The sequence below is a fragment of the Chrysemys picta genome, chromosome 2, assembly GCF_011386835.1.
Source record: "Chrysemys picta bellii isolate R12L10 chromosome 2, ASM1138683v2, whole genome shotgun sequence".
Taxonomy (NCBI): domain Eukaryota; kingdom Metazoa; phylum Chordata; order Testudines; family Emydidae; genus Chrysemys; species Chrysemys picta.
Window position 1 is genome coordinate 117,911,379 of NC_088792.1, and position 23,239 is coordinate 117,934,617.

A 23,239-nucleotide genomic window follows, 5' to 3' on the forward strand; every position below is an offset into this window, starting at 1 on the left:
TAGCAAATGTGAAAAATTGGGATGGGGGCAGGGGGGTAATAGAAGCCTATATAAGAAAAAGACCCAAAAATCAGGACTGTCCCTATAAAATCGGGACATCTGGTCACCCTATAGCCAGGTTCTTGTGGCATCTTTAACTTGGCATGTATCTGTAGCTGCTTTGTGTGTTCTACCTTGAACTTTAATACAGTAACTCCTCACTTAAAGTCGTCCTGGTTAACGTTGTTTTGATGTTAAGTTGCTGATCAATTAGAAGGGAGCATTTCACAACTTTAAATGAGCATGTTCCTTAAGGTCGTTTGGCAGCTGCCTGTTTTGTCCACTGCTTGCAGGAAGAGCAGCCTGTTGCAGCTAGTTGGTGGGTGGTTGGAACCAGGGTGGACCAGCAGCCCTCCCTATCAGTTCCCCACTCCCCTAAGTTCCCTGTGCAGCAGCTGCCTGCAGTTCAGCTGTGTCCCTCCCCCCATTGCCATGTGCTGCTCCTGCCCTCTGCCTTGGAGCTGCTCCCAGAGATTCCTGCTTGCTGTATGGGAGGAGGGGGGAAGAGGAGGGCTAATGTCAGGGTGTCTCCCCCTGCTCCTGCACCCTGCTTACCCATCTTCCATGGGGGGTGGGGGAGAAGACACACTATGGAGGGAGCTTCTAGGCAGTAGCTGCTGTCTCAGGAGGTGTCAGCAAGCTGATTTAATTAACAAGGCAGTGTACTTAAGCCTGGGGTCAGCGACTTAAAGGGGAAATGCGCATTTTTTTTCTCTCACACACAGGGTGTGTGTCTCTGTCTGCCCTCCCTCCTTTCCTGCTGCCTCCTAGAGTGTGAGAGTTAACCCTTGAGGGCTCAGTCAATTGCTAGTTCATTTAGCAGTGAGGTATTCCCTGGAAAATATCCCACCCTCTAACTCCTCCACCTCAACCAAGCTTCACAATCATCATCACTGTGTACCAGTATTAAATGGTTTAAAACTTCTACTCTGACTGTGTGTGTGTGTGTGTGTGTGTGTGTGTGTGTGTCTATATATATATATATATATATATAGACACATACATACATACATACAGTCAGTCAGTCAGTCTTCGGTGAAACAAATTTCCCTGGAACCTATAACCCCCCATTTACATTAATGCTGATGGGGAAATTGGATTTGCTTAACATCGTTTCGCGGGGGGAGGGATAGCTCAGTGGTTTGAGCATTGGCCTGCTAAATCCAGGGTTGTGAGTTCAATCCTTGAGGGGGCCACTTAGGGAGCTGGGGCAAAATCAGTACTTGGTCCTGCTAGTGAAGGCAGGGGGCTGGACTCGATGACCTTTCAAGGTCCCTTCCAGTTCTAGGAGATAGGATATCTCCATTAATTAAAGTCGCATTTTTCAGGAACATAACAACAACGTTAAGTGAGGAGTTCCTGTATAGGATTACTTCATTGTTTTACAGTAATGTGATCTATGTGGAACTACACCTGAAACACTCAAACTCCTTCTACTGCAAAATATAGTTGCCTAATTACTCAGTTTTTCATGCCAGTAGTATACCCCTGCAGTTGTAAAAGTGGATTGGTCTTAGTGTTGTCTGTGTGGCATAGCCAGTTCATTGCAACAGAGATTTCAGTCCCCTGGAAGTTTTGTTCTGATTGATCAGTAGAAAGGCTACATTTTAGTCACGAGTATTTTTAGTAAAAGTCATGGACAGGTCACAGGCAGTAAACAAAAATTCATGGCCCATGGCCATGACTTTTACTTTATACCCCTGACTAAAACTTGGGCGGGGGGGGGGGCGGCCCGGGGAACACCATGGATGCTTGGGGGGTGGCCCAAGGGGTGCTGTGGGTACTTGGAAGGAGGGGCGGCCTGAGGGGGCATCACGGGTGCTCAGCGGTGGGGGAAACGGGGGGATGTGGCCCGGGAGATGCTATGGGTGCTGGGGGGAGTGGGAGGGGTGGCAGGGCTGGGGCAGCTCCCTACCTGGCTCCTGGGAAGTGGCGACCTCCCGCCCCTAGCTCTATGTGCTGCTTCCGCTCCACCCCAAGCCCCAATTCTGCAGCCCCCATTGGCTGGGAACTGCAGTGCCCTGCACCCCAGCCCTGAACCCCCCCCCCACACACACACCCAAAGTCCTTCTGCTGGGAGGTGGTGGGGCTGAAACTGCCCCAGCAGTGGCCAGTGCACCTGGCTTGGGGGCTGCCTGAGCTGCCCCAGGCGCACTGGCTGCTGCAGAAGTCATGGAGGTCACAGAAAGTCACAGAATCCATGACCTCTGTGACAAACATGGAGCCTTAATCAGTAGCCATGCCTTTTGTCTTACTGTTTAAATCTTACAGATTTCTTTTCTCTATCTCACTTTTTTCAATTGATATTTTTTAATGAAGTTTTCAGTGAAACTGTCAGTATCATGGATTTATTCTTAAGATGACTGTTTCCATAGCTCCACATTCCTGAAGATTGTTCAGGCAAAAGATCCACAGAAACAACTGCTATATAATTATTAAATACTAAAATAGCATGTAGCAGGCAGCTAACCCTGTGATTAACTGTGGATGGGTGTTTACCCCATGTGACTTTCCTATGAACTGGTTGTCTAAAGAAGAATCCATTTTATTTACTCTTACAATTTTGAATTATGTCACACAATGTATGTCATATTTCCTTGATAAAATAATTGGTATATATTGGTGAAATGTGTCTTTTTAATAGCTCTAGACATTCAGTACAGACTATTTGAGTGTGGCGGGGGCTTCCATGCAGATGGATCTTAAACAAAGCAATCAACATCCCTACACATCAGTAGTTGGCAGCCTTTCAGAAGTGGTGTGCCAAGTCTTCATTGATTCACTGTAATTTAAGGTTTCGCATGCCCAGAAGGTCGGTCGGTCTCTCTCTCTCTCTGTCATTATTATATAACTAAACTATTGTTGAATGTAAAGCAAATAAGGTTTTTAAAACGTTTAAGAGGCTTCATTTAAAATTAAATTAAAATGCAGATCTTATCAGTTTAATGTGATGCTTTTCCTTGCTGAATTTTCCAATGTCTGGCCCGTATTTGGATACTTTAAGCTGCACGCAGGCTTCTGAGTGAAAATACCTGTACACACAGGTATGTGGATCCAAATGCTGAAAGCATTGCAAATGCAATTTTATTCAAACAGTTAAATTTCACTGACAGGGACGTCCAGCAGGTCAGAAGAGAGGCCGCATGATCTCTCTCGGGAGGGTCAAGTGCACTCTGCAGATCTCCAAACTTTTCCCACAATTCTGAGCTATTTAACTGAATGAGCTGTATTTCGAAATCTTCAACTCCTATCCACTGAAATACAGACAAATCCAAGTTGCCTTCATTGAACTTTTCAGGTTTAATTAGAAAAGAAAGCATTGGGCCAAATCGCTGGAAATCTTGAAATCTGTCAGAAAATTCTGATTTCAGTTCTTACATGTACATTCCAATCTCATTGATACTGACAGTGTAATGTGTCAATAGCTCTTTTATGTGTTGGAAGTAGCGGAAAGTCAAAGTTTGAATACCCCGAGGAAAAAACTGCTAGTTTTACAACAAATAGCTTCCAGATTTCATAAAGATCCAGAACCATTTGCCCTGCACTCTGGAGACAGAGGTTGAGTTCGTTTAGGTGAGCGGTGATGTCAGTTAGAAACATGAGCTTATGCAGCCATTTGTCATCATCCAGTTCGGGGTAGTTTTGTCCTTTTTCTGATAAAAAAGCCTTGATTGCATCAAAACAGTTTACAAATCACACCGAAACCTTGCCATGACTTAGCCACCAAATGTTGCTGTGAAGTGAAATGTCGTTATAAGCATTGTCCATCTCTTCTAGCAGTGCTTGAAACTGTCTTTGAGTCAAAGTAGATCGAGCAACAAGGAAATTCACAATTTGTACCACTGTATTCACCACATGATTAAGCTCTGAATTAGAAATTTTAGCACACAGGTTTTCCTGATGGATGATACAGTGAAATTTAACTGTCGGGCAGCCAATTTGATCTTCAAGTAACTTTACAGTTCCCTTCTGTTTTCTGACCATGGCAGGAGCACCATCAGTTGTCACACACAATATTTTTCTGATGTCAACTCCTCGTTCTTCAAAATGGTTTACAAAACTTTCCACTATATCTTCCCCCTTTGTTGTGCCATGCAGGGGTTTTAGGCAACAAAGTTCCTCTTGGATTTCATTGGAAGCAACATATCTTGCAACAACTGCCAAACGTAGAACATCGTTTATATCCACGCTCTCATCAACTGCAACGCTAAACACTGCTGTCTTTTAATTCAGTTGTCTGCTTTTTGTTAATGTTTTCTGCCATTTTGCTTACGTGTCTCTCAACTGTTTTGGCAGAGACAGGCAGTTCTTTTATTCTAGATACGATCGCATTTTTATTTGGCAAATCATTGAACAAAACCTCCGACCTGCTGAGAAAAACTTTTTATATATTCCCCACCTGTAAACAGCTTTCAATTTTTTGCAATGCACTGTGCAGTCTTGTAATGTCCTTCTGTAGCTTGATTTTTACTTAAGCATTTAAAAACACTGCTTTGCTTCTCATATCCTGCTACTGCCTTTTTGATCGATTCTGTCTTGTCTGCTTCGTCAAGGAAGGTTTTCTCATGCTTCGTTTGAAAATGTCGTCGAACACTTGATGTGTGACAAACTTTCACAACAGAAAGCACAAACAGCACGGTCCTTCTTTTGAATAAATCCAAATGTGTCTGTCCAAGAAGGCTGAAATGAACGGACATCTAACTTTGCTTTCTTAGGAGCTGACATTTTTGTCAAATGTATCTCTCAACTCACAGTGGAAAAAAGAAATCGCGACAGACGGCATGCACAACATCAAACACAGTGTGCTGTTCCTAGTGGCGTGATTGTGATGTAAGCAGCAAATCGGGACTTAAAAATACCCCAGTGGTGCTGGAACAATTTTTAAGGTGGGGATGCTGAGCTGCGTCCCCTCTTGCCCCTGTCTGCACCTCTCACTGCCCCAGGCTGGGGCCAGTGGGCCACAGCTGGGGACAGCTGCAGAGTGCCAGGCCGAGGCCAGGAGCAGAGCCCTGGGCTGGCAGCTGGGACCCCAGGCCAGCAGCGGAGCCACCTGGACTGGTGGCCGGGACCCGGGGCCGGCAGTGGACTGAGTGGGGCCGACGGCCGGGACCCCGGCTGGCAGGGGGCAGACGGCTGGTACCCCAGGCGGGCAGCGGAGCCCCCGGGACCGGCGGCTGGTATGCCAGGCTGGCAGGGGGCTGGCGGCTGGTACGCCAGGCCGGCAGCGGAGCTTCTGGGACCGGTGGCCGGGACCCCAGCTGGCAGGGGGCCGGCGAATGGAACCCCAGGCCGGCAGCAGAGCCACGCGGCCGGTGGACAGGACCTGGGCAGTGTGAGTGCCACTGAAAATCAGCTCGTGTGCTGCAGGTTGCTGACCCCTGCTATACATGTTGTGTGAAAGGGCGAGTGAGGGAACTAAGAGAGAGAGAAAATGAAAAGGCAACTGTGGGAATGGAGAGGGAAAAGCAACACTTTTTAAAAACTGTTAATCTCTCCCCAAAATGCCAAACTGCCTTTTCTGTCATAGTTTGTGGACCTCCAGCCATTTTTAACTCTGTTGTAAATTGAAATGGCAGCCAAGAACATAGGAATGGAAGAAGGTTTCCAAGGAATCTTTTAAAAGTTATATATGTGCATATTGGGGCTTTTTATTAGTCTGTAGTTTTCTGTTCTACCTCTACTAGCAACTTGTTTCCTAGAAGAAGGCTATAATGCATGAATATCCTGAAACTTGTTTTAATTTTTTTCCTAAGAAATTAATGGTAGCAGATTTTAGGACCCTGCATCAGGATCCGGGGCTCATATGATCTGTACTGCTACAGGTCCACCATCTCCCCTCCACCCAAAAAGCTGCTGCAGCTGAGGCAGTCCTTTGTTATGGTGTTTAACTTTGTTGGACAAAACCTTGAATGATAAACTGCATGCAGAGAGACGGGAAGAGATAAATTGTGTAAATTAGAAAAGAGCACTGTTGTATTAAGGTATTTTGTGGGGAAAAGTGAGAGAAGAAAGAAACAGGAAAAAATGGGGTTGGGGAGAAATATAGAGAATATGGTGTGGGAAAAGCAGTTATATAAGGGGTCTGTGGTGGGGCAAAAGAAAAATATGAGACAGTTATTGAACATAATTCAGGAAAAGATTCAGCAAAATCTATTGCAGAAAAGGAGAAAGAGAGGAGTGAAGCCAGGAAGGGACTGAAGGTTTAACAAAGGCAAGAGAAATTTAATAGGTTACGTTCCTTTTAATTTAAATAATTGATTGAAAATATACTATTAAATAAAGTCTACAGTAAACTGCACACATCTGATTCCCATAACCTGTAGGAGACATGGCATTAAAAGAAAAGAGGAATGTTTATTTTTTAGTTATTTTCCCTCTTAGCTACTTTGGCTTAGTCGTAGAGTTAGTTACGTATTTTTGTTGTAGCCGCTGTATTACTATAATATTTGCTGTCGTTTTATTTTAAAGGTGTTTTGAAAAAGTCTGATGGTTGGGTTGGCTTAGGTTGCTGTGAACTAGCTATTGTTGTGGAATGTCGACAAGCATGTAAACAGGTGAGGTTTTCTAATTTTCTTCCATGATCAGTATTAAACATAACAGAACACTGCAGTTTGTGAACAGTAATATGGCAAGTTAAATTCATTTATTATATCTACACCTTTACACTTTATTTAATTTTGGGGGAAATATTCTGCAATTACTTTTAGAACTATGAAATAGGTGAAGAAATCATTTTCTGTGTACACCTATGATGCATCCCATCGTGTACTTGGTTAACTGAAGCTCTGCCTTTTTTTTTTTTTTTTTTTAAGTCTAAATTGAACCTCATCAAATCTTTTGCAGTATTTTTTGGGGAGGGGGAGGACCTAAACCAGTTTTAGTTCTCTTCTTGGAAATTAACAGGCCAAAATTTAGATTTATAGCTCTTCAATCTAAAAGTGTTCAGGATAACAATAGGGTGACCTTTGGAGGAAAAAGGGAATGCAGGAAGAAAATATTAATAAAATGTTTTATTTTATATTTTATAATAATATTTTATAAAAAACCCTAAATATTAGTAAAATAAATTAGGAAAGAAAAAAATTATATGATCTTGTATCTTTCTAAGTATGTTTTCCTTTTAATTGTGTTGGAAGAGTTGTACTGGATTTGTGGCTGAGGACTTTCAGAGGTGGAATGGGGACTATTAGCAGACCCTGGGGAGAGCATTTCCAGAGAGGTAGTTACCTTGCAGGAGTATGGGTAGTGAGGCATGACTAGGGGTCATGGTTGTGGGGGCAGAGAATGGAGTCTGGTAGTGAACACACAGGAGGTTTACCAGCTAAGGCAATGGTAAATTGTAGCTTTTATCTTTTGTTCTGATGCCCTTCAGGAACCCTCAAGCCACCAGAGCTAAATTGGCTTAAAATGGTGCAAATGTGGTTGCAGAGCAAAACTTAGATGGGTAAAGCCATAACTAGTGTGGATGCATGGTATAATTTGTTCTTAAAGCGATTCAGCATAACTGAGTGAAGCACAGATGATTATAGTATAAACAAGTTCTTTATGATACTGAGAGAGCCTTCTCTGCTTATGATGCTTAATTAATATGATGTTTATATTATAGTTCTGGAAGCTCCAGGTCACTTTCCCCACATCTTCCCTAAATAATGTGCTATTTCTATGGGAAGCTGAAAGCAGCTTAAACAGCAAAAGTCTGTGTGACTGCTGGAAACTCTGTATGACAAAGGAATGCAGCATTTTACTTGAGGTCACCAAGCCTCCTAAATCTTTGTGCTTCTGCTTAAGTTCATCCACAGTAGCCTTGGATGAATTGACAGTCACATTTGAGACTTCTGGTCAAAAGTCAAATGCGCAGTCAGTTTGAGACAATTCTTCTGTCTTGTGAACTTTGAGCAAGACCATAACTATACAAGTATTTGACATATTGGAGAACAAAACCAGCTTATGTAATGCTTCAAACCAGTAAATATGGTATGTGTCTATTCTAGGGACTGAAAAGAGTAAGAATGCGTTGTAAGAACTCATTAACATATTACGGAGTATAAAACCAGGGTCTACATAACTCTTGTTCAGATGTAGTTCAAAGCAAGCACAAATTCGGGCTTTAGGATAAATGATCTTTTGAGGTCCATTGTCATATAGAAATGGCAGTCAATGAATTATAGGTGGTCCAGTGCTCCTGATTAACTGTCCTTTCTATTTCCGGTCTGATCTCACTCCTACCCTGACACTTTTTTTCCTTAGATAAACCCCCTTTATGGTTGCTGGGGTTTTGGTAACTCAGTAAAGAGACTCTAATTTGAGTCAGTAACAAACTATATTATCCTGAATGGTGCTTAGAGAGCTCTATAAATCCTCTTTTGGGTGTGTCTCAGAACTAACTCCCTGACTACGTGTAGTCATGGAAGATCCAATTACACTTTTAAAAAAAAAAATTGTATTAAACTGGTGCCATAACAAAATTTCAACTGAGGTAATTTATTTCTGCCTCCTTTAAGTAAATTAACTGTACAGAAAGAGTAATTGATTTAACCATTTTCTACCCAAAATATCCAATTTTCTTTTTCAAGTACTGTCCCTATGGGCATTTCACTTCAGGTATGCATGCACCTCTGAAACGCTTCATAGGAGATTTCTAGCTAGGAGTGCTCATTAGGCCCACGCATGTGCCCTATACCTCCTTGTGGCAGACACCAAGTCTATATAGGGTGTATGGGCAAACTGCCTCCGTGCCTTCTCTACTGCGTCGGCCCGGGGAAACTAGCATGATCCAATCTAGAGCGTACTCTGCCTTCCTCTTCACTTTTTTTTGTGTTAAAGTTAGTTTAGAGGAATTGTTAGTGTTTGTACAGTTAATTAGTTTTAGGTGAGAGGACCGCCCCCCCCCCCCCCCCGGGAGACTTGTCTTCTCTTGGTGGGATATGCCTGATTTGCCAGACTTCAAATATTCCCTCTCCTGTCGGGAGGCTATACTGGTGAGTGACAGACACTTGAAGTGTGTCTGTTGCCTGGGGAGTCCCATATCTCCCAGAAGTGCTCCTTTTGTTTAACCCTTAAGTCCAGGGCTAGGAAGAACAGGGATATAAAGCTCATGCTATTGGCGATGGTGTGACAGATTTTTGTTACCCATCTGCCTGAGGCGTCAGGTGATCAGGCTGAGGCCGCAGGACCATTAGAGGAGGAGATGACGGAGCACACCAAGTAACTGAGTTTTAAAGCTTTATTGATAAAATAACAGCAGAGAGTGCTGGGGGTTCCCCACGTCACTCAGAGGAAGGAAGAAAGTGTTAGTGCCCCAAGCCCTAACCCACTTTCATACTCTCACCCGCACTACCCGAGGCTGACCAAGCCTGGGCGTAACATAAGAAGAAGAGGGGAAAGGGTGGACGGGAGTTCTTGTCCTGTGCATGGGTCTTCCAGGGTCCGCTGTTGATCTCTGATTTGCCTCAGCTCCCGGGAGGGTTTTTAAGTCCTGGGGTCTCTTGGGGGCGTCTCCTCAGGGACCTTTGTTCCCCATGCTCTGTGTACCAGTTCAAACTGGCCTTCTGTGGCTTCCTCAACTTTTCCAAAACACACCGGCTTCAGGGCCATGAGACGGTTATTTTTTCCCTTGTTGTCTTACTCCTTTTCGTGGCCCCTGCAATTTTGTTCAGCAACTCTCCTTTCTCACGGCTAGTTGGGGTGGGGTGGACTCCCCCCACCCCCTTCTTTCTTGGCAGGTAGCAGAGTGTGTGCAATTGCCTTGGGCTGGAGTTAGCTCCTTATCTTCGGGTTTAGCTGGAACATCAAGTTAACCCGTTCCCTCCCCCCCCCCCCGGCCTTTCTCGCCTGTAAAGAAAGCTTTTGTTCCGCATTCATAACTTAAACCCTTCCCAAAATGCCTTGTGAATCTTGCAACAGCGTTAGCAACATACAATGCTAATCTGCCTCCCCAGGGGACCCCCTGAGGGAGGGGGCCATTGGGTTGTGACAATGGAACATTCCCTGCAACCTCTCAGCCAGGTCAGGAGACCTCTCCTCCCTCCTTTTGTACATTTGTCCCCAGACAGATACAGTGTTCTGTCAACCTTGGGGCATGCTTCTCCTAAGAAAGGGAAGACTTTAGAACACTCTGGGAATAATCCCAAAAAGAGGCGCATAGACTCTATATCTAAGGAGCCAGCTCCAAAAAAGACCAGGCCCCTGTTGAAGTCCTCAGAGGGTACTGTGGAGGCCAAGGACTCTTTCTCCAGTACTGGCAGGCCTGCGAAGCCCCGAAGCTCCAAGTAGAGGAAACACTGCACGGAGAGGGCGCCTGTACCCTCCACCAGTAAGAAGAAACACATGGTACTATCAAGCTCAGCTCTGCCACTGGCATTGAAGCACTCAGCTCAGACATTGGTGCTGTTGTGGGCCTTAACCCAGTAATCGGTACTGATGCAAGGAGCTCAGTGGGGAATGACTGTACAAGCAATACCCTTGATATCAAGCAAGTATCTGCATCTGGCAGAGCCTGTGGTATGCTCGTTGTTACTGGTACCGTTGGCTCCAATCATCGTGACCTTGGCTTCAATGTCGGTACCGGTGTCCTTTCTGGTACCACAGGAGTTGCAATACTTGAGTGATCTATCGGTGCTGAATGAGCCAGCGTCCCTGTTGCTGTCAGGTACCAGCTTAGGTAGCAGCTCAGGCCACTCTGTGGCACAGGACTCTCCTCCATTCTCACTGGCTATCCCCTACCCCCATTGGAGGTCAGGAAGGAAGAAGAGGACTCCCAGTTGGTCTCTTTGATTTCTGTTAGGGGTTCTCCTACATACCCCTTTGAGAATCTGCTCTCCTGCAGGAAGGACTTTGCGGCACATCAATCACGGTGGAACCAACCCTATCTGCCACCCTCACAATGGCCGTATTGGGCCCCATGGGCTGCCTATCGGCAACAATTCAGTAAATCACCAATACCATCTCTTAGGGAAACTGGGGATCCAAATACTTCCTCTACCCTTCCAAAGCAGGAGGAGACCTTTCAGTGGTGAATTCCTCATCTGCCCTAGCCTCCAACTCCTCAAAGTGCCATTGACATTGTCATCGCTGGATGAGGTGCTCCGGCCTCTCTCTTCTTCCATTGCCAGTTACTTCAGACAATTCCAGGACCTCAATAGAATGATATTGGACACTCTGCACATCCCTCTGGGGGAGGTCAAAGACCAGCAGCACAGGCTGCTTGATATTTTGCAGTCAGCAACACCTTTCAGAGTGGCGCTACCTATTAATGAGTCTCTCCTGGATCTGGCTAAGACTGTATGGCAGATGCCAGCCGCTATTCCACCAATGTGCAAAAGGACGGACATGAAGTATTATGTGCCATTTTAAGGACTTTGACTTTTTTGTTTTCCCATTCCCCACCTAACGCCCTCAGGATGGATGCTCTGAATAAACGGAGTAGTCAGCATTTTTGGAGGGCTACTCCCTATAATAAGGATCAGAAGCGATTGGACCTCTGGGCAAAAGGCTTAGTCCTCTGCAACCTTGCATTTCAAGCTTGTGAACTATCAAGTGATCATTGCCAAATATAACTTTACTAATTACAACATGCTCACAGCCTTTATTGAACATGTGCCACATGACTGCAAGGAACAATTCCAGTCTGTTGTTGCAGAGGGTCAGCTGTTGGCCAGAACTGCTCTCCAAGTGTCCCTAGATGCTGTGGATACTGCTGCCATGTCCATCTCTATGGCAATGGTTATGCACAGGGTGTCCTGGCTCCAGCGTTAGGGGGTTCCAAGAGAGGTACAAAACATGGTAGAAGACTTTCCCTTTGGCCACAAAACTCTTCTCGAGACCATGAATGACTCTCTGCACATGCTTAAGGGCTCCAGGGCTACCCTATATTCCTTGGGAATTTATACACCTCTGAGCAAGAAGTGTTTTAGTAGCTCACAGAATGCCCAGAGATCATGCCCTGCTCAGTTCTCGGGGTACCAAAGACCTGCAGAACCCACCCAGAAAGAGACACAAGTTTCAGAGGAAGAGGGCCACCCATGTGCCCTCTGCAACCACTTAGGCATCCTCTAAACAGCACTTTTAATGGGTTGATTGATGGTTGGAATCCTCCCATTCCTCTGATTTTACAGTTGTATCCTTTAGCCCACTTCCCTCCTTTTGAGGACCTCCTTGTCCATTTCCACCAGGCTTGGGAGTGGATCACCACAGATCAATGGGTCTGGGAGGTCAGAATATCAGGCTACACCATACAGTCATTCTCTTGCTTCCACCCCTTTTCCCCATCACTCTTCAAGGAACTTTCTCCTGGGCCTCCACTAAGGCAAGAAGTGCTCTGGATAGGAGCAATAGAGCTGGCCCTTACAGGGGCAAGGGTTTCTACTCAAAACTTCCTAGTACTGAAAAAGGATGGAGGTTGGAGGCTGATCTTAGATATAAGATAGCTGAACAAGTTAGACACACAGCTTATCAAAGGAAGGAAGGAAAAGCCCCAGGAAAAGATGGACTGACAACTGAAATAAGAGCTGGAGGCCAAGACCTCTGGGAAACCCTTGCTCAGAGGCTTAGCCATTATTTGGAAATGCAGAAGATGCCGTCTAGCTGGAAGGAGTCCAACACCATTTTGCTGTACAAGAAGGGCGATCATGAAGATCTAAAGAACTATCATCCAATAGGCCTGCTCTTACATGTCTACAAGCTGTTCACCAAAATAACAACAAACCGACTCTCCAGAGTCTGGATGAGGAGCAGGCAGGTTTTCAAAGGAATTTCAGCACAATGGATCATATTTTCACTATAAACCAGCTACTGGAATGCTCCAGGGAATACAAATTCCCTTTATGCATTGCCTTTTTCAACTATGAAAAAGCGTTCTACAATGTAAAGATCAATGCAGTGTTGAAAGCTCTTGCAGAGAAGGGCATCAACACAAACTACATCAAACTACTAAAGGAAGCAAATTCTGACTGCACTACACATATAACTCTGTTTGACACTCCCCTTCGCATCCCAGTTAAAAAAGGTGAAACAAGAAGACATGGTTTCACCAAAACTCTTCACAGCCTGCATCAAAATGGTAATAAGGCAGATGAATGGGAAGGGTGGAATCAACATAAATGGAGAGCAGTTAAGCCGCCTTAGATTCGTGGACGATGTCATGTTGATTGCCGAAAATACTATCAAACTACAGAAAATGCTGAAAGAATTCAACACAAAAAGCCGCCAAGTAAGACTGAAAATGAACCGCTCCAAGATGAAATTTTGATTTGATGCCTTGCCAAAAGCTTAAATAACAGTCTGGGGAGAACAAATAGAAGAAGTTGAGCAATACGTGTATTTGGGCTAAGAAATTAACATGCGCCACAGTCTTTCCCAAAGAAAAAAAGGTTGGCACGCATTCAGTTCTATCCAGGATGTCCTCCAAGGAAAAATCAACAAGGCAACATGCGCCAACCTCTTCAACTCAACAGTACTGCCGGCAACGTTGTACGGCAGTGAAACATGGGCACTGATGAAGATAGAGGGGCAACAACTGTCTGTCACAGAGACGGCGATGGAAAGAAGAATTCTGAGGATTTTAATTCGCAACCGAGTCCCCAATGAAGTGATCAAACAGCAGAGTGGAGTGCAGGACGTCATTGTTGGAAGCAGATACAGTAAAATGCAATGGGCTGGGCATATAGAGAGGCTCACTGACAATCGATGGATTGCAGTGGTTGCTGTGTGGTATCCACGGGAACTGAAACAACTACCCGGTTGATCTCCAAAGAGATAGGAAGATTTCATCATGAAAAGACATGGCAGCGCATGGAGAAGGAAGGCCAGCATAAGAGAAGAATGAAAGATGTGTTGTGATCGGCGCAATCTATATGAGGGCTGAATAACTGATCAATCAAGATGATGAAAGACATTTCAACTGGTAGGAACGTCAGGGTGGGGGCATTCCCCATTGGCTCTACTAGGCTGTTTGGGCTTGGCTTCTTTTTGACTGAGTCAGGGGTGGAACGAAATGTTGGACTCTCCCAAATGCCACTAACTTGTGGTGCAACGTAAGTGGCTCACAATAAATTGTGTAGATCTGTGATGTCTCTCCCCCCCCCCCTTATGTGAAGAATTAAGTAGCTTAAATGTCAGTTAGCTATCGTTGTGCAGCTTAGTTACTATCTTAATAAAATGAGTTCACAGGTCTAAGAGCTATAGTTCCAGGCTCACTTCACACTCAGGTAGACATCTCTGTGTTTGATTACTTGCTTTTATTTTTTTAATGAATGCTATGATTCTGGAGAGCAATGTAGTAGGTTTGGAGAGGTGTAGGTACAGCGTATTGGCACAAATTGGCTGTTTCTTAGCCCTGCTATGGATAGTTTGAATCCTAAAGATGCCGGCATCCCACTGACCTATTGAACTTTTCTTTGGATCCCTTCCAAGATATTGATGAGCCTTTGATCTGAAGTTACCATATCTAAATGTGCCAATGACAACCCTAGAAGCAATAAGTGGAATTAGTCACAGAATGCGTTTCAGGTTTTTAATAGAAAAAAGGGCGCTAAAATGTATATAAACATCTACAAAGTCCAGAGTACGTTGTCATTGGTCGTCTTCTGTGAAAGACATGATTGTTCCCAGACACATTTTTTTTTAATTATTTTTAAATAAAACACAGAACCACCATTTTATGTGAAATTCTATTTTTGGTCAGTCACATTTTTTTGTTATGTTTCCTTCTGTTTTCAGAAGTGAAAGAAACATCTCTCTAAGTAGAAAGCAGTGACAACCTCAAGAGGGATCGTGGCTTGTGCTTCATTTTCAAAGACGTTGGGATTTTTAGAGGCTCTGACTGCTGTTTAGCTGCTTTGATCACTGCTTTTTTTTTCTCTGTTTACTGAACAATATTGCTTACTATCTGCACCATCATACTGTCTTATCTATATTTTTTTCCATAACCACTTTTCCATTTATTTGTTTGAGAGATGCATTTTCTAGAATATGCATTTAAATTGTAGTGCTCATATTTTATCTAACTGCCAAGTATTTTGAGAAAATATTTGGCTTTGACTCCAGTACTGCTTGCTTTTAAATTCAGTTTTTAAGAGCTGAGATTTTGTTGCCAGCATTCAAAAGGAAATTCTACGAGTAGGCATAAGACCAAGCTTAGCGTTGGTACAAGAGAGCACAGCTTCTGTTGACTCCTACAGGATTTTCTGTTGCCTAAGTAAAAGGTCAGGCCAGTGGTAGTACAAAGACTGTAATCACAAGGGCTAATAGCAAAATAAGTGTATTCTTGAATCTTGCAACATAGACTCTCATTTCACAGTCCTTTCCGTACTGTATTTCAAAGAACATTATCACAAGTGCAGAAGTCGTTCCTTTGCTTTAAATTACTAGGGAAAGCAACTGAAGCAAAGATTGTTGACATTTCAGGATTGATACTTGAAATGTTTATCGTTACTGATACAGCAGGAATAGGTATGTGAGATGCTTTGCAGAACAAGTAAAATACAAGGGCACTATCTTCAGGAGATTAGTTTCAGTGATATCAAGAGTCTTTTGTAGAAAAAGGGATGTAGTGGTGTGATTGGTGGGGAAAGAGGAAAGTGGTATTAAGAATTTGTTTTTAGTGCACGCATGTTGATCTGTATATACTTTTACTATATTTTGTTCTTTGCTGCTTGATTTCATTATTGATTAGTTTGTGCTATACGTTAATAAAGAAATCTAATTATCTTTCAGGCTTCTTCAAAAAATGACATTTTGAAAGTTTGCAGAAAAGAATATGAGGTATACATATTTTAAATTACAAAATTAAAGTGTTCTGTCTGATTATATTTTGTAGAATGTATACAACATGTGTGTTCTACAAGAACTTGTCTTCACTTTTATTCCAAAATGTACTATTTGCTACTTACCAATACAACATAGATTTGATTTGATTTTTACAAACACCACAGAGTTATTGCTCAAGTTTGTAAAAATACATTACTAATTTTTATGGCTCAAAAGAAAACACTTTTCTTAGCAAAAATGAAGGTTCTAAAATAATTCTATAATTCTAATTGCATATGAGGTTTTTTTTTTCTTGAGAGTAAATGATCATTTCTTTTATAAGAAATATTTTAACTTCAAAATATAGGCTTTTATTTAAGAGATTATAGCAAAAGATACCTTTTAGAGGTGTTTATATATAATATGAAGTTTTTCAGTGATTTAAGTAACTGCAATGCTATTGTAGACATCAGCAATCATCTTAAAGCCTTTTTAATGTTAAAAGTTCTGTCCTTAAGGTAAGAAACGATGATACTTTCAGAATTTCTCTTTAGTATTCACGCCTTTCAACACCTGAAATTTTGAGAAAGCTATTACTTACCTCTCCTGCTTGGAAGAAAAGAGACCATGCTAGGATTCTTTCTTTCCTTTCACTCTGGTTTCCAAATTAAAATCCAAGTCCACCTCCCCACCCCCCAAATTATACAGTCCTACATAAATTAGGTTCATATAGTAACCTTTCGTAATCCACAATGCATAATCTTGTACAATTCTCTTTTCTTTGTTTCTTTTCTAATTAGGGAATAAATGTGTAATGCTTTGCCCAATCTGCAGAAGACCTTATTAAATTAAACACAACTTAGCTTCATTTCTTTTGTCAAAGAAATGTTAGGAAAAAAAATCTTTTTCTCCAGTTCTTTACTACTGGAATTATTGTAGTTTGAATTCTCTTGAACAAGAACCTTTATTTTAAGCATCTTTTTCTCCTCTACTGCTGTTTTATACTATGCTCTCCACATCTGCAACCTTTTCCTCTGTTATGCTGGTGTGTTTCCTTTTCTTTTCTGGATTTCTGCATTGCTGTTGAAGGTTGGCCAATATGTGTTGATGGAGAACGGGAGAGGAAATTTAAAAGGTAAGAGAGGCTTAAAAATGACAAAATGGTGACAGAACACCCTCCTCGTTACTGAGAATGTTTACTTTGCCCATTTCTTCTTCTTTGCACTGTTTTTGGCTGGAATTGTACAAAATGGTTTCTCCATTTTATCCTAGATTGATCTCTCTTCAGTTGGACAGAAAATATTCTTTTTGACTATTTGCACAACTTCTAACTGAACAACTTATAAATAAAGAGGAGAGAAAGGACAAGTTCTTAAATGTTGAAAGGGGAGATCAATTGGACAGGGTGGAAAAAGAGCAAATATGCCTAAGTTAAATAGGTGGTAGAAATAATGGGCTAGTGTAAATATATTGTGGATCGAATGAAGAATCTTTCATGATGGATCTTCATTAATTATTGATTTTGTCATCTTTCGTTGGACAACCTGTAATGATTAATTTATATCTAAAGTCAGACCTACTGGTACTAATAGGTTAGATTTTATTTATTTATTTATGTTATTTATTTCTATATTGTGAAAATTGCTTCCTTGGTTGTACCAAATACAAGGAAGCTTTGCCAAAGGTAAGGGTGAGATGTTCCACAAACTATTTGATCTTCTGAAAGTAGGTGCACTGTCTCCTATAGTTTGGAGGCATTTCCCTCGTATTGGTTTTGGATATGAAATCAGACGGAAGAGCAACAGAATAGTTGATAAGAGTGGCTGGTCAAAAGTCAAATCATTGTGAAATCTGAAACAGAATCTATATGGCACATAATGAGTGTGTGAGGCTTGGCATGTATCAGTACATCTGAGTCTGTTTTATACATGTGATATGTTGATGGTATTTCTTTAATGCAAAGACAAATTAGAATTAATTTTCTAGCACTGACTTTCTACTTAATCTCTCCTGTTCTCAGCTTCCTTTCTTGTGGTGTGTGTTTTCTCTCTCTCTCTCTCTCTCTCTCTCTCTCTCTCACACACACACACAACTTAAGTACAAATCATATAAAAGCTAGGTAACTTAAATAAGAGCCTGAAATGCAATTAATTCCTTCTTTTCAAATTTTCATAGCTTGTTATTACATAATACTGGTATATATGGATCCGCCCGAGAACTTTCATAAGATGTCTCTTAGATACAGTCAGATGAGCTGCACTAGTATTTTTTTAGCAATCAGCAGAGGCTTGGGGCTAAGGGAACAACTGCATCTGAGTTTCCTTTCAGCCTCCCACCAGCCCAATAAGTTTGAAGAATGAGGTAAGACCATAAAGATGGAGCATAATGTGTAGGGAGGAAATAGGAGGGGGGCACATGAAACAAGGTTGCCAAAGAGGCCATTTTCTACAAGTTGGTGTCATAATAGATTCACTTTGTCACCAAAGTGACAATTTTCTCAGAGCTTATTGGAGACACTTTTCCCTCAGTAAATGTTGCTGGATCAGATGATCATAATGGTCCCTTCTGACCTTAAAGTCTATGAGTCTATGAGAGTCACTTTAAATGTGTGTGAATCATATGTAAGTCTTGGTTGGTATATTTGCATCCCAGTTGTGGATTTTGTAATTGTGGGTTTATAAACAAGTTTTGTTGACTGCTTTGAAAATGTAAAGCACCTATTCTTTAGCTACTAAATATTTATTATTGTGTTCAAGTAACATTATATCAATACATTTTTAAAAGTTTAACAATGCTATCCAAATATTTATAAAATGCAGCTGAAGTACACTTTTTTCATTGGGGGTTTTTTCAACTCTTTTTTTTTTTTTTGTCCTTTCTCTCTGCTCCTTTTCAGCTGCTTCTTCTTGTCTTTCTTTCATCCTCTTTCTACCTATGTATATCTCTTCTTTTTCCTTCTTCACTTCTTCCAGCTCTCTACTATCCTGTTCATCTCCTTCCAAAAAGGTAGGTAAAAGACAAGTAAGGGATGGAGGGCAGGGGAGGGGAACTGCATGTGAGTTTTTATTATTAAGATGTGTGTAGAGTTGAGGTTTACTATGTTGAGAATATGACAAAGTAGGATATAATGCCTGAAATAATAGGGTGGGAGGGCATAATTGCCTACTTGAGGTCACTTTTTGTGTTGAAAGAGCAGTACTGTAACTTTCCTTTATACTACAAATGTCAGTCCTACACACTGCAGATTATGCTTTTCCCTACACATTAAGAACTCCATTTTGTTGTCCCCCTCCCCCCCCTGCTAAATGCAGTGCACTTTTCGTAAGTCTTGGCTGAAGTTTCTCTTAATTTAGTTCACTGTCTCTTGTAGACACCTACCAATAATAATATAACTCTGGTAGCAATAGCAGCAGCCATCTTTGATAAATGTAAGTGGAAATGTTCCTTAGTTTTTAGTTTCTGTTCCTCGCATTCACTGTAAAAATTATTTTTTAAACAGAACAATATTGGGCACTCCTCCTGGTGCTCCTGGGACAGTTAAAAGGTATTTTTATTTCCTTCAATTTTTGCAACATTTTATTTCTTTTTGTGTAGCTTTTTCATGTTTCCTACATTAAATAAAACATTTTAAAAAGCAGCGCAAGAGCATGTGCTTCAAATGCTGTGCTCTGTATGGGGAAAAATATCATGTCTCAAACATACCTTTTTACACTCAGTGAATAGCAGCTTCGAAGTTACTGTACTGGTACTTTTTGTTCTAGATCATAGGATAATAGAATCCTGCTCTAGTCAATGACTGAGAGATCAATGAATATTGCTGATAATATCCTGTAAAGAATGCAGCCTGAAACTTTTGGTTCTCATCTGATCTCCTCTGCATGCTCTCGCTCTTGAGATGTTCATGTCCTCCCTACTGTGAGCATGGAATCATCTAAAAGCGGCAATCATTGGGTCTATGCACATGCCTTCTGTATCTAAATGTTCAGTGTAAGGGCACATATGTCACTATGTCCCCAAATGTCCTCAGTTCCTCTGTCACCACCATAGACTTCGTAAATATCATCATTCTCAACAGACCATTGGCTCAAATTTTATTGTTTTCACTGCTAGTTTTACTTGTCAGAGTAGTGTATTTATTAGATCTAGGATTGTTGAGCAAAAAAACGGTGTTCATTAGAATTATTAACAGCTGATACCATTGCAAGGTGCCATTTGGTACTGGTATCCTCCACAGCTCCATACTGGGTCTGAGTTACCAGGACACTAACGAGCCCAATTTGCTTGTCAATTTGATTGCTTGTGGTTCTGCCTTCAAGTCATGGCTAATTCTGTTAGCCTTAATGTATGAATAAATTGACTGACTGTGGGTCCTGACCCTGGAAAACCCATCTCGTCTCAAAGGGGCTGACATGGTCAAGCCTGAAAGAAAGTGTGTGCCTTCCTGTAATTTAAAAATACCCTTTACAGACCAGCAACCTTGTTGCTTAAAGCAAGGTGCAATCACTGAAGTGTAATGGTTAGTTTCTGCCAGTTTTGCTCCTTTGGCCAAATGTAAAAAGGAGTGTTGGCTTAGGCTGTTTCTCATGGAGGTGGTGCTAAAGCATGGCTGGCTGGTATAGTGAATCCATCTTTTGGATTCAAGTCTTGTCAGTTTGATGTGCCCCAAGAAATCAGCTTGATCTCATGGTTCTTTTAACCCAAGGTGTTCTGTGTCCTAGGGCTTGGTCCACACATTTACTTTTTGCATACTGGAGCATTAGGAACAGTGTCAGAAGTTTTAAAAATAGAGATATCAGTCAAACCATTTCTCTTGGACACCTCACTTGGACTTCCATCTACGAATCCAATAAGTCCAGGGACAGTATATCATTGGATCTGAAGGCTGCAGCTGAGGGTGACTCCTTAATCCTGTGCTAGAGGATCAAACAGTTGCTGTTCTGTTGGCCTTCCTAGTTCTGACTAGTCCCCAGTATTGGCACAGTTGTGTCTTTGGTTTGAGGAGCAACCTTCACTACCACCTCTTAAGAGACAGTGATGCATCTTTTCTGACTCCAGGTAATCCGGTTTCCCCAATCATTGCACTTCATTCTTCTTCTATAGGGAGGATGTTACTCCCATTTCAGAGGGTTTGGATTTGAGAGCTTTTCTGAGTTGTCTTCTGCTTCATCTGGAATGGAATCTGATCAGAGAATCCCCAGAGTGAAGATCATAGAGATGTTACATCTTTTTTTCTTTTGTTGGTTCCAGGTCTTCTTTTCATTCTGAAGTTTCTTGATGAATTCCTTTGTGGGCTTTGCTTATACCTTAAGCCCAGGTGGCTTTTGGCCAAATGGGTAAAGTGACCAGTATGCCAATGGCTTCCTTGCTTTCCTGTGCTCCAAAAAGGCCCTCAGAGAAATATGATCCCCTTTGCTCTCAGCAGGGAAATACAGAATTTGTCCCTGTCTCACAAGCAAAGAGTTGCCGCCACCACTTCTAGCTGGTGTGTTTAGCATATACTGTCGAAGACTGCTATTAACGGTAGCGAAGAGCAGGTGTATGATGAGCCTTCAGAGTTTCCTGAAGCTGTCCAAACAATTTCTACATTTACTGATGGTAGTATCATTGTAGCTTCAGTATCATGCTCAGATTAGCAACAACTCAAAGAGCTTTTGAGTCCTCTAAATCTAGAACTTTCATTAGTAGAGGAAAAGGCTCATAAATTGTTTGACATACCCCTAAAACATGCAACTGTTCTTGGCTTTTGAATGTTCATAGGAACCAGTTTGAACATAAATGTATTGAAGCTAAGTGGTCAGTATGCTTATCTCCGAGATCCTTGGTTTCTAGAAGTGGGTGAATGATGTTTTAATTCACTGGCTATTGAAGCAGGGACTTGAAGGTGAATCTTCTAACCACCAGACTATAGAGTTATTCTCTCTGTCTCAGGCTCAATGACTGTATTAAATACTTGAATAAAGTGGAACTGCCTCAACAGGAGAGATTGAGGTAGACCTTCCCCAGAATATCCCATAGCACAATAAGTGGGGCACTCTTCTGTGAAGTGGGAGACAGCCCTGTTTAAATCCCTTCTCCACATCAGGCAGAGTGGGGAATTGAATCTGGGTCTTCCACATCCCATGGGAGTACTCTAACCCTTAGGCAAGTGATTAGGGTTCTCCCATGGGATGTGGGAGACCCAGGTTCAATTCGCCACTCTGCCTGATATGAAAAAGGGACAAGGTAGAGGAAAAGGAGCTTGCATCCAACTGTGACTATGAATCTGAGTGTGAAGGATAAAATGCGTTTTTCCAGCTGCCTTTCATCTTATGGAGAATCATGATTTATTTGCAGATGACTTGAGACATGGCAAGAAGATTAGTAAAGGAAGGAATCTGTAGCCAAAACTGTCCCCCCCCCCCCCCAAAATGGTGATACCATAATTTCCACAGAGACCATCCTGTTCTCTGTCCCATTCAAGAGTGGAAAATCATCCACACAGTGACAGATACTTTTCTGTTAGATTAGAGCACTTCCTTCAGGCTTTTCTTTCTCTGTGTCGTCTTCATAATGTAATCAAGAAGGTGAGACACATGGTATATGTAAATCTTATATTTCTGAGGTAAGCTACTAATTTTCATGTTCTGCTTTTCTAGCTGTGTCAATGGAACCACAGTTCACTCTGCCTATTTTATTTGGCTCTTATTTCAGATTAAGGATCAGATCCTTAATTAAAACCCTATCCACCGACCCCACTCCTCCTGCCAAAAGCAGCATGGTTACTTTAAACAATAAATGATTACCAGACGTGGAAAAAGTACTATTCAAATTTCTGTAAAAGCTCTAGAAGAGACCTGTTCCTTGAAATGGAGACTATCTTTGGTGCAAGCTTAAGACAATTAAAGCCTTCTGTCTACCTTGCATCTTAATATTTTGATATGAAAGGTGACCTGGTTAGTTTTAGTAAGCCTGGGCAGGCTTTGGCCACTATCAAGACACATCTACTAGTTTGTGTGTTGTCATCACTTAACTTTTTAGGGCTCTTTGTCTTCATTCTTCCATTAAAAGACAGGTGGTGTAAAGAACCTGTGGGGTTGGAAACAAGCCTCCCTTTTATCCTGTCAAAATTGAAGATCAGGTTGTTTGGGTTCTCTATACAGTCTATTTCTGAAAATATTTTTATTGTTATTTTACATCATCTAGGAAAGTGAATAAGCTCTAGGCTTTAGTGGCTGATCCTCTTTTTCCTGTACTCCATAAGGTTTAAGTGGTCTTACACCCACATCTGAAATTCTTGGTGAAGATAGTCACTAAACCCAGTACATTTACCTCCTAGCTTTCTTCTTCAACCTCACAACTTACCAACTAATTTAGAGATTGAGAAGGCTTTGGTTAGTAATTTGATAGAATGGAACCCTATTTCAAGTTTTCTAGAGTATTTGTAGTTGGGTATATGCCTAAATGGAAATTATTTAAA

The 23,239-nt window shown here is 41.9% G+C and overlaps 1 protein-coding gene across 16 annotated transcripts in view; it reads left to right on the plus strand.

Annotated features, from left to right (window-relative positions):
• The window catches only part of RECK (reversion inducing cysteine rich protein with kazal motifs), a 141,368-nt gene that overhangs the window by 36,235 nt on the left and 81,894 nt on the right, over positions 1 to 23,239 (plus strand). For 7 of the 16 annotated variants that reach the window (XM_005292626.5, XM_042841818.2, XM_042841814.2 and 4 more), the window contains 2 exons: positions 6,508 to 6,593; positions 15,751 to 15,798. In XM_005292626.5, the coding sequence (XP_005292683.2) occupies positions 6,508 to 6,593; positions 15,751 to 15,798 (134 nt within the window). Of the gene's footprint in view, positions 1 to 6,507; positions 6,594 to 15,750; positions 15,799 to 16,872; positions 16,919 to 18,679; positions 18,790 to 19,282; positions 19,328 to 23,239 lie in introns of all 16 variants that reach the window. The other 9 variants (XM_065584092.1, XM_065584097.1, XM_065584091.1 and 6 more) reach the window with 5 other exon arrangements.